We start from the raw sequence: 12,269 nt of genomic DNA, 5'->3' as shown, positions 1-12,269 counted from the left end.
CTGTAGCATGTATTTTGTTGAACAATGGTGAAACTAAATTGTTAAGGGGAGCAGTGGACTAGTAGATAAGGTATCGGCCGCTCAATCCAGGGCTGGTGGGTTCGAGCACCACTGGGACCAGGACTACTCATATGACACCAGTAGTGGTTTTTCCCAGAAGCAGACCCGAGAGTGGTTCAGATAAGCTTGAAGCTATCATCACAATCGAGCTGAAGCAAATTAGTATAAACAAACTAAATGTTTAACGTTGTTTTTTTTTTACATCATATAACACAAGTTTCACATTTCGTTTACAACACTTTTATTGACTCATAAAAATAAATAAAAGAAAGACATAGGTTTTCTGTGATTGCTTACTCATGTTTACATGTTAAGTAAGCATAATAGGTACAGAAACATTCTTTTAAAATAGTAAGATTACAATCCATCTCACTTCTCAGAAATAACGTTTTTCATGTTGTATGGCTGATGCAAGTTAAACCTTGAGAAGTCATTTGTGCATCGAAATTGCCATAAGATAGTCAAGAATAGTACATGAAATTGAAATTAAAATAGTTCTTTACAACTTCTCTCTTTGAAGATGACTGGGGAATTTGCCACCTATTGAATAACAAAATTATTTTATTTGGCCTTTTTGTTGCATATTTTTCTTGTTCGCAATATTGTCAGGTAACTGCATGTAACATTATGACTTTATTCAGAAAACCATGACAGTTTTCTGCTGTTTGCCTTTTTTTTCTAATGTGTACAATAGAACTTATATTCCAAAGATATCTGAAATTAAAAAAAAAACAACAACAACAAAAACAACAACAAAAAAACAACAACAAAAAACACACGAATCTCCCTATACTCCGTATAGTGTTTTAATACAATATATTGTTGTCTGTATGGCAATTCTTTAGAGTCGCATGTGGTAGGACGTAAATGGTGTCTTTCGATGGTTTAAGTTAAAAGGTTCTTGCACTTGTGCTACGCAGTCCTAAGAATGAATAATTATACAGTCTTGGCTATCATACGTTTGGTCGAAGGTGTACTGTTTTTACAAAAAAAAAACGCTGGAAAAGTGGACTTGAGCAGGACCTTAGCTATTTATCCCCGTATAAAGCGTTTAATAACGTTTACATGGCGTCAGACACAGACTTAGGGTCAATTGTCGGGCGGAGAAAAATAGCGTGGTCACAGAATGCACGCATGCAATGTTTCCAAAGTGAAAGAAAAACCCACATACTTGGCAATATATCCGCCCTAGGGTGATGATTTGTCAACAAAATCCGTCATATTTACCAGATAAACACAATTTTCTCACTTAAACCACCGAAAGACACTATTTACATCCTACCTCCTGGAGTCGGGAAACTAACTTCAAAGATATACACTTTTCCAGTTTGAATTTAACTTAACTACAGTACAAAAATTCTCGCAAAATGATTCGAATATTACTGAACTGTTAACTTACATTACATTTTCAAAGAATCCAGCATTATAAAATAAGAAACCCTTGACAAGACAACTACGGTCAAACATATCACGACATAATAATGTACACAAAAAACCCGGGTTTAGTCTGTAAATACCTCAAATGAAATTTAGCAACCTTTTTCCACAAACTGTATATTTAATTTCTGGTATATCTTTGAACAATGTTGGTGCATTCTAAGGGCAAAGTCGAACTGAAATAGTGATGATGTAGTTTCAGACCATTAATTTTGTTCAAAATGAAGTGCTAATTTGAAAAATATTGATTACACTTAAATATGCCTGGAAAAGGGTTTGAATAATTTCATGAATTAAATAAAAAGCCATTCCCATGTTCTTTCGTCAATTTATAAAAAAAAACTATGCCACCCTTTTGACACAAACATTTTCAGTGTAATCATCAAAGAGGTGACATTAATCTAGATATGCCAAAACCGACACACATATAGAAAAATAAACGACTACTCAATACACCATGAATCAGATCATAAATGAGCCAACCAAATTCACTGAAACATGTCTCACTCTTTTATCGATCACTTTTTGGTATCTTCTGCATGTATGGGGTTACGTATCAGGAGTAGAAGAGCCATTCGTTGGCCAAAATATTATATTAATTGTTCAAAACATGACTGAAAAAGTATAAGCGAAATATATAGAAATTCGATCAGTGTGGGGGGAGGTGTTATGGCAACATGAGGCGAGAAGTAGCCTCTGTTAGCTGATGATGATATAGATACAAACGTGGGAAATATTAATGATTCATATCAAAAGGACATTCCTAAGAAAATGGTAAAAATGAAAATAATCGGACCCTCCATGGACGCATAACGACATAAAATAACATATAAGGAAGAGAAAGAGTGCATATGAAATGGCCTAACGTACTCAAAGTGAAAATCACTTGAACAGGATCAGTTACATACAGATAAGAAACAAAACTACACAATAATTACGAAACGCAAAAGGTCAACGTTCGCAAAAACTATTACAAAATGAAAGCGTTACAACCTCCGACAATTGAAAGATACTAAAACAATTCATATCATCATCAGAGAAAACATCTGTTCCAACAGTAAATGATACTTGTATTTCAGTAACAGCAGATACAGATAAAGCAAATCTACTTATTTTTTTTTTGTATCAAACATTTTTATACGATAATAACAAAAATAGCAAACCACACATTTAAACTGATACAACTCATCCAAAATGACTTTATCAACAACACAGCGGAAGAAGAAGTAATAAAATCACTTAAATCACTCTCAGTAGGTAAAGTTGTAGGGCTTGATAATGTCAATAACAGGATCCTGCAGGAAATCTCAAAGGAGCTAGCAAGAACTCTCTGTTAGCTTTTTTCCATAACCATTATCACTGGTCGAATGCCATTCCAATAGAAATTAGCACATGTGAAAAACGGTGTTTACCATTGAAATATATTTCGATCGTAAAACAATCACATTTTCCTTTTTTTGTTTGATTTCTATTGGTTTTATTTTTTATCGAATAATACCGACTTTACCTACACAAATTTTCGTGCAATACGTCATCTCGTCACAGTACCGTAACATCATGATATTAATGTTGAAAAGATGTTACATAAGATCTAAGAATTTTTTTAATTCTTTATATTTCATTAAGGGTGAGTGTTTTTCTTTATGATCGTGTCTTGTTACTGAAGTATATTTGAAAAGAATTGCCCATTATTTATTCGCATTATAGTGTAGTTTTAAAATAAAGATGATATGTTTACTACTTTTAAACAGTTAAAATGTTCATTGTTATATGCCAGTATTATCAATAAACACTCTCTATATAACACGGAACAGCTTCCAGATATCTCATAAAAGGCGTATGCCAAAGTCTGTTATCGTGACCCATAACTTTTATTGCATATCTTTGTTTCTTAGATGATTGTCAATCAATATCCAAAGTTTGAAGAAATTCTGTTACTGAGAAAAGTTTCGCCCATCTCATATAAAGAGACTCTAGCGTACGGCTTTGAACTTGTCAAAGTTCCAAAGTTCAAATACTGTAATTTAAAATGCCATAACTTATTTTTTTCTTAACGTAGCATCATTTATTATTTCATTTTTGGTTGTATTAATGCCCTTTTGTTAAGATTTAATGATTGTATTTTTTTTTGCTTTCATGAATTGTTATTATACAGCAATGCGTAAAAACAGCACATAAAACATACTGCATGAAAAGTGTTAGTTAAAAATGGGTTTGTCCAAAATCACTTATAACATCAACTCAAGACAAGCCTCTTCAGACAATATGGATTTTGCTTATTATCAATAATAAGTGTACTTGAAGAAACAGTTCACAATCAGAAAATTAACTAACTATTAATAAAAAAGTTTCGTTTGAGGACATTTCAATACATGATATTCATATAATAACAGACAAACTAGCACATTGACATACAGAAGCAACGAGGAAATAGGCATCAGGTCTCTACTAATTCGAAAATTTTTCAGTTTTCCAGTTGTTATGCCAATTCAGTTTGCTCTGAACTGATATCGGTGAACCGAGACAGGATCGCCTTCAGTGTCCGATCTGCTCACATAGATCTGCCTTTTTTCAATAAAGCGCAAAGGTTTGAACGTTTCTGTTGTTTCTACTGTAACATCTTTGTCGTCAAATAGTATCTGAAATACATTCACAAACACAAATAGACATGTTGCAATGCCCATACATTGTATTTGATTCATGAATTATATGTATAATACAGATGTCTGCAGTTTGTTCCTTATTGCATTAACTATTAATTAAAAGAATTTGTTCGAAAATGTAGAAGGAATGAAACTGTGCATCAGTATTATCTTACTAAAAATCTATTTAAATCAATTATAATTATAACATTCAATTACGCTTTTTATTTGTTTTAAAACATATTGTGATAAAAACGTGCGCAAGCCCCTTTAAAGTACTAAAGGACAAGCCAGAGACAAAATTATCAAAAAATTTAGAAATATTCAAATACGACGCACCTGCAAGAAAAGTATCGGAACATTACAGTATTAGGAACATACACACACATAGTATGCTAGACAAAAGGTATCGTTTAAGATACCTGTTTTACTACGAGCTGCATAAAACACTTCACTGTGTTAATAAACAAGTTGCTAGATATTTATATAATAAAATCTTTTTTCATTTCTCAAACTTACCTTAACTGCATCAGACTGGGATTGAAATGAAATTTTATACATTTCTTTTGAAGTTTCAGGCGTCAAAAAGTATTTTCCAAGCGGCTGGGGTCGGAATATGCCATCCGTGTAGATGACATTTTCGGTAACATGGATAACTTGCCCTCTTCTCCTAAAGGAAAAAATGTAGAAGTTCATTAAAAAGAATACTGTTCCGTCTATCTTATCCGTATCGACATTTTTCCCTTAGATGTCTCTCTAAATTTTTAGTTTATTGGAATAATAGTATTTTACTGCAACTATTACAATAACGTGAATGGTAATAATACATAAGTATACATATATATAGTGCAAATGGGTCGGGCTACACGTTTTAATAACATTAGCGACAGCCCTCCCCAAAAACTCACATATATATCTGTTCCGGTACTTTTCATGCAATTATTGTATCTATATAATGGTAGATCTATTACAGCGTAGAAAAATGTATAACTTCGTAGTGACACACAAAAATACAAGATAAATTCATTCTGAAAATGAGAGAAGGAAAAGCACAAAAAAAAAAAAAAAAAAAAAAAAATTACAGACTCTACCATTCATATTATACATTATTTGAAAACAAATATCATGGTAAAATTTACACAATGTATAACTTTTGTGTTTATTTATAGGAATTGGTTTTGATATTATCAATAAATAATTTTCCATTGTAAATTTTTCGACATCAATAAAACCAAATAAAATCATAACTAAATAACTTACATGTTCTTATATTGTTATGAAAAAAGGTTTTGCAATTTTAAGGAAAAAAGTGTGGTTTTTTCTACAATTTCATGAACTAAAATTTTACGAAGGTAACCACAAAACACATTGTTTTGCCACACAACTGACATTTTTAAATAAACCTCTAAAATATAGTAAGGCCCTATATTACTGCTAATCCTGAAAACTGCTAGAATGATATCTTACTGTGACAGCAGCAAAATTACCTTTAAAATACTTAGAATTCTAAAGATTCTTGATCAAAGATGTTATGCGTGGAAAATTCTTTATTCTTTAGTTCTAACTGAAAACAGTACAGGAAGTATTTACAGAATTAAAGGAATGCATTTAACAAAATCAAAAGTAGTAAATTAATTCCGCCATTTTGTTATATATTGTCATGGAAAAATTACTATCATTCCATTAAGATATTGAAATGCTTATTACTTCCTTATGTCTAAGACAAATCTGAAAGTAAATTTACTGCACTGAATAATGTCTTTTTTCTGAGGACTTTTCAGAAGCCATTACATTGAAACAGCATTACCTTCTTGTAAAGTTCTGATTTTGCATGTCTCATTCGCAGCGAAATGTGTTATATTAACTTTCAAAATGGAACACCTTACCTTCATTAGCTTGATAGGAAACGTCCAAAGAAATTATGGAAGACGTTTCGTATAAATATCCGGTTATACACCAGTTTTTACTCTTTTTCTTAGAGCGTAGATAGAATTAGTAACCCCGGATACTGTATTATACATGTACCCGTAATTGTAAGATTTTGTTATTGAATAGCGGCTTTGGTTTGGTAAAAGTAGGAAAGCTGGTAATATTAAAAAAGACATTATCTGATAAAAAGTTAAGAAATGTACATGTATATCAAAAGCAGACAATGCTTTCTGTCTGAAAGGCTACTTACATGAAAACGCTCACCATGTGAGTTAACGAATATTTTCAAAAACAGGGAGTAATATTTTTACGATGTTAGTCAACTTAACATAAGTGAACTTATATAAATAACTAAATTAATGTTGAATAATCAAGAAGCTAATCCGGTCGAAACATAAAGATATCATGCACGTCTCTATTTGAGAGTGAAAGTTTCGATGAATTGTTGCTGAATTCCTGCTAAAGGTTGTTGAGAAATTACCCTTACAAGGACATATCTATAGTTACTAATCTTGAAAAATCAAAAGTCAAAGCAGACTGAATTCCAACGAATCACAGCTGAAACTATTTCAGACAAGTATTGCGGGGCGGAAGGTGGGACGGACAATGCTTCCACTTTCTGAGAGAATAAGAACAAAGAAGCATGCATTTCATCTTTCATTTGATACAAGTTTGTAAAAAATTTTAAATGGAATGACTTGAGCTTTTTTGTCTGTCTTGCTTTGCTACATTTTAGAATTAAAGACAGTCTCTCCTTATGAGAAATTGGTAACTTAGCTAAGTATAGAAAGACGTGTAGTATAACAGCGAAATTTTTAAAGAAAAGTAATTGCTAAATGTCGAAATGACCGGTTTATAATGCAATTGTATTTGCATACCGAATTTATTACTCAATAGTTATAATTGTTATATAATGTTCAACTGGCCGTCGGTTTACCTCATCGTCAATGTGTTGCTTCTGTTTGTGAAACCCTCATGCGTCTCAGTCAGAACAATTTCTACACTGCAAATTTAAACGAATCATGATGACATACTTTCAAACACTTCACTTTCGTAATACAATCACGTAACAGAACAAAAAGTAATTTTAAAAAAAGAATATTGCAATATTATGCTGCTTATTTCGGCTTTTCACATTCTAAGTAACTGACTTCTTCAAGTAATCATTGCATTGCCAGTCCATAGGTAAACAGATGACATAGAGCAAAACCTAATTTTTTAAATGTATGTTAAAGCCCTTGAAGTTCGGTACCATTCGTAGGATACAGAAAACGAAGAAAATGATTTAAAGGAGTTTAAAAGTTGTATTAATGCTCAAATATATTTAAATCAACGATCAGAAATTATAATTGTTTTGCGCTAAAAAAGGAGAAAATGTTGCTCAACTAATGAAAAAAGCCATGAAGTATCAGCATAGATATTTAACAAAACAATTTTGAACAAGAGATATATTATACATCTAAGACACACAGTTTCGCACAAGTCTATATGGCTCAATAATTATGTAAATATAATGTCTACATTCTTTGTAATTAGTCAAATGTAAAAACTTACATTTTACTCGCATCCGTTATAACCAGATCCAATTGTGCACCGGTATGCAACACACCAGGAATCGCCCATAGTACTGGTTCACTTTTAACAACCTTACGCTGGAGAAATATTGATTTCCGATTACTTATAATTCATTTTCTTCAAAAATCAAGTGTAGAATTAAGGTTAGGATGTTTTAACATTTTGAAATATTATCCACTGTTACATGTAATTTAAGTGTACCTACGTCTTTATACATCGGGCAATGAAATATATCCTAGTACATGTATATAAAACAACATTGTCATTGACTAACTGACAAACTAGGTTGGATACACACACATGCGCGCGCGCACGCACGCACGCACATACGCGCACACACACATTTGTCAGCTAGTCAAAGACAAAGTTGTTATTGAGATAAGATATATTTCGAAGACGAAGGTACATTCTAAAAACCGTATTTCCGTATCTTGACAATGTGCTAGAGTAAATAACAACAATAGAAAAGAATTATGGTCAAAAATGATTCTTCTAACCCTTAACAATAATAACTGAACATTCATCTTACGTGTTTTGACCCAGTCTTGTTACAAAGTAGATTTTTTTAAGTTCCATATAAGCTGGTGCCAGGGAAATGAGAAATGTATTCACTTTTCATTACCTCTCGCGGATAGATTTAGTCAAACTGAATCTGCCATAAATTTAATTGGTTGCGTTATTACTTCAAAATGATCTTAATTAATGTAACAGTATAAGTAATTTCAATAGACCATTGTGAGTTTTTAGACAGCTGATGTGTTATTTTCAGTTCCTAAGATCATTCTGATATTGATTACTAATGCATATCAATGATAACTATATGTACCAGTTCAAAATGATAGTCGGGATACAGGTAACATAAAGATAGCTTGGACACAAATATGTAAGTAAAATCAAACCATAAAGCAGGTGTATATCATACCTGTACTAGCAGTGTCATGGATAATTGTGGCAAATAACACGGAAGACTAAATAAGGTTGACAGTGTATTACACTATTTAACCAACATTCCTGGTGTTGGTTGCGGGTTCGGAACGCTGTAATAACTTAAATTCCTAAAATGTTCGGGATCACGGATGTTATGCAGCACAACATTTAATGCTGTAACGTATACCTGTACCAAGATTGTTTTGGTAGTAAATTTCATATTGTTCGAAAAAGATAAATATGATTTCAGTCAACAAGGTTTTGCCTTAATTGTACAAATAACGAAGTATGAATGCTTGAAAAAAAATTCAACTGTACTATAATTATGATAACCACCTGAGTTTTGCATGATGCTTGATATTTAAAATGGTTGCACGGTCAAAAACGTTTTGGTATGCAACTTTGCAATTATCTTTATATGTATATATTTCTTACATTTTCTGTTTATGTGCCGTGAAAACAAATATCATACAAACGGCTAAAGTATTTCATGTCGCAAGGCAAAACATTTGATTACAAACAGTACCGCCGGTTCAAAGTTGTCCTGCACGAACTCCTTCTTGAAGTATGCATATCCACTCTCATATGTTTGATTCATTCCCCAGGCATGTGGTAAGCCATAGCATTCACCTGTCAGCTGAGATACACGACCACCAACATATTCGTTCTAGGAAAAGACATGGATATATGTCTAGAAATCACAACAATTCATACGTTACAGTCTTGTTGAAATAATAATTTGAAACACAGAATGACGTATTTTAAACTATAAGACAATATCATAGATTCTCGAAGATTGTTCGATTTGACGGTTGCGATTTGATGTCATGTTCGTAAGCAAAAGACCCTTGATGTCTTACCTTGCTTATGTAATATGTGCACACTTCTTGCGTCACTAGCAGGACAATTATCAAATATAAGACAGATGGTTTCTAGTTTTCCACTATGCATATAATAACGGCAAACAGAATTTGTTTCCACCTATGGTATACATATTCCAACTTTAGTCCAAACGTCTTTTAGTGAATGTAAAACATACATTATTTACTAACTGACAATTATAATTATCAACGTAATAGTATCTGCCAAAAAGAAACTCTAAAACATGAAATGAAAAGTTCCCAAAAAAAGCAAGTTTGTCTTTGTACCTTCATCAGAACGGCATCGGCGCACTTTCTTATCCCCGAATGATTCTGCATCACTTGAATGTGTCCATGTTTTGTGTCATAGCCAGATACTGTATATGCCAATCTGCTTGAAACGAAAATTGCTACAAACACCCCGCCCACTGTTATAGTCATGATGAACCATGGTACTGTATATACAGTGATTTTATTCTACGAAGATAAGGGAATAATTGCTTTCTGCGTATTCTTCCATGTTTACTCTACGCAAAACTGCAAAAATATGGCCCTGTATATTTCTGATCACAAAAATTAAACGGATAGTAAATAAATATTTTTACAATAACGTTTGATTTAAACTATTTGATCCCAAGTGAATTGAAGTTCAATAACGGACAATGGTACTAAATAATAATAGCATTCAATTTACGCATGCGCATTTTGTGATATAACAACAATAAAGGTTCAAGCATTATGTATGGATAGTCAAAGTCTAACCATTAACCCTTCGCAACACTTTACCTTTTAATGAATTCAATTGAGAATACTGTGTTATTTTAACTGACCTTTTTGAATGCCAATCGAAACTTATTTAGTAATGTTAATTATAACGTTAACCGGATCCAAAAAAATTCCGTAGTTGGCTATATGGTGTTTTGTGGGCAATTGTTTTATCTCTTTTTTTTTTTCTTTGATGTTTTATAGAAATTACAAAGAATCTTTAATGACAATTGTTATCTTTACACAGTTACGTTTAATTTAGCGATTATGTGTTCATACGGCTATCTGCATTTTTTCTTCCGTTGCCGATCTCTCAAAGGAAATACGACATCTTGCATCTAAACAACGCATATTTCTTTGTTTATTAAAACGCCTATAGAAATTATAAACACGAAAATTTTTTACATTTTCTAAAAGCAGAATATTTTCTCATAAATCAAAATTTACTGTTAGGATCTCGTTTGTATTCGAACTTGACGTCCAGAAAGAATTTTAATTAAAAAATAAACTTTTCACTGATATTATCAGAATAAATTGGCTTTGGACAAAATTAAATCAGTAGTGTGCTAGTATTTAATCCAATTTGATCATCCAAACACTGCATATTAGATAATTTATACATTATTGTGAAATAATATATATTATCGGATTCGTAAAACCAATAATTGTTTTACATATCATACCGATTTTAAAACTATTCTCGAGCCCAAAACCGTGCAATTAATTTCAATGAACGGTACAAATTGTGTACTAAATAATACATAAGCAATTTCTAATTTACACATGCGTCTGTTGGTGAATTATAAACAGACAATAAAGAGTTTCAAGCATTATGTAAGGATACGTGGGCAAATTAGTAAAACCATTACCCGTCCGCACACACTTTACAGCTTGTTCAATGGCATCATCTTCATTGAAATACTGATTTAAAATTTTAACGACACATTTTTTCCCGCTGAATTCCAAGTTCGAAACTTATTTCTAGCATATTGTCTACAATTATCAACGCTTAACTGGGATCATTCAAAAAAAAAAAATTCACAGTAGTGTAGGGGACGATATATCTGAGTGTTTTATGTGAGGCCGTCAAATGTTTTATCGTGCTTTTTTCTTTTTCTTTGTTGTTTTTTAAGTAAGAAAAGTAAAAGAAATCTTCTTGAACAGATTTGTGAAAATATCTTTGTTACTAGATCTACGTATTATTTATGCGAAATAAAAATGTAGCAGATACAGGCCTATCTGATTTTGTTTTCTTTTCGTAGCCATACATCTCAAACTGTGGAAATACAGACAATCTCTGGAAATCATTAAACAAGCTATTTATTTGTGTAAAACGCCTTTTTATTAGAATTATTACTGATAAATACGAACGTTCAATTTTATGATAATTTCTAAAAGTCTTAGAACTCTTTTCTTCATTAATAATTCAAAAGTTTCTGTCTGTGATTTCTCGGGTTCTGTATTGCTCAGAAATCTTGACGTTCCAGGAAAGATATTTTAATTAAAAAATAATAAATCTGTTCCCATATTTTATCAGTTAATAAAATATGGGCAGGAGTTTGGATGCGTAATAATTAAATCACGAGTGCGTAGCACGAGTGATTTAATCATTCGCATCCAAACGACTGCCCATGTTTTAGTAATTGATAAAATTATTGGAACATATTTATTATTTCGATTCTAACAACGCAAATAATTCGCATTTTACAGTACTACATTTTCAGCGTAATACGTCATTCGGGCCATATGCTGTTACAATTTACCCCCTATGGTTAGAACGAGTTGCATAGCCAATGGAACGTATAGATATTTGTTTCTTTTTATCAGAATTTTGAGAAGTATTTATAATTTAGTAATCTAACTCGCAAACTAATTATGAAGAGAATCATCAATTTGAAATTAGGCGAGTTGACCCTGTGTTACAAGTTACGAGCTTAACTTTATATGACGTCACATCATTATGACGTCATACTTTATGTCATACATTTATGACGTCACCGCTGAATCTTAATTAAGCTAATTGAATTCGCTCGTAGAGATCGAAACGTGTTTTACGGTCCTACAAATAAGTCAG

The 12,269-nt window shown here is 32.0% G+C and overlaps 1 protein-coding gene across 1 annotated transcript; it reads right to left on the bottom strand.

The window, feature by feature from the left end:
• Window positions 1–278: 278 nt before the first annotated feature.
• On the bottom strand, window positions 279–9,848 carry LOC123559174 (uncharacterized). The gene is made up of 6 exons (XM_045350990.2): window positions 9,719–9,848; window positions 9,097–9,237; window positions 7,623–7,720; window positions 7,006–7,071; window positions 4,659–4,809; window positions 279–4,136 (listed from the first exon to the last, which is right to left on the bottom strand). Exons 1-6 carry the CDS (start codon window positions 9,767–9,769, stop codon window positions 3,987–3,989), a joined length of 657 nt encoding a protein of 218 aa, XP_045206925.2. The 5' UTR covers window positions 9,770–9,848; the 3' UTR covers window positions 279–3,986.
• Between the last annotated feature and the right edge of the window lie 2,421 nt (window positions 9,849–12,269).

The sequence above is a fragment of the Mercenaria mercenaria genome, chromosome 5 (assembly GCF_021730395.1).
Source record: "Mercenaria mercenaria strain notata chromosome 5, MADL_Memer_1, whole genome shotgun sequence".
NCBI lineage: Eukaryota > Metazoa > Mollusca > Bivalvia > Venerida > Veneridae > Mercenaria > Mercenaria mercenaria.
Note: the sequence above shows the minus strand (reverse complement) of the source record. Positions and strands in the feature narration are given on the sequence as shown.

Coding starts and splice junctions, on each gene's coding strand:
- LOC123559174 (XM_045350990.2), bottom strand. CDS start 9,769: ATGCAGAATCATTCGGGGATAAGAAAGTGCGCCGATGCCGTTCTGATG. Junction 7,072..7,622: donor ATAACGGATGCGAGTAAAAT/GTAAGTTTTTAC, acceptor TTAAATTTGCAG/TGTAGAAATTGTTCTGACTG. Junction 4,137..4,658: donor CCCAGTCTGATGCAGTTAAG/GTAAGTTTGAGA, acceptor AATGTATTTCAG/ATACTATTTGACGACAAAGA.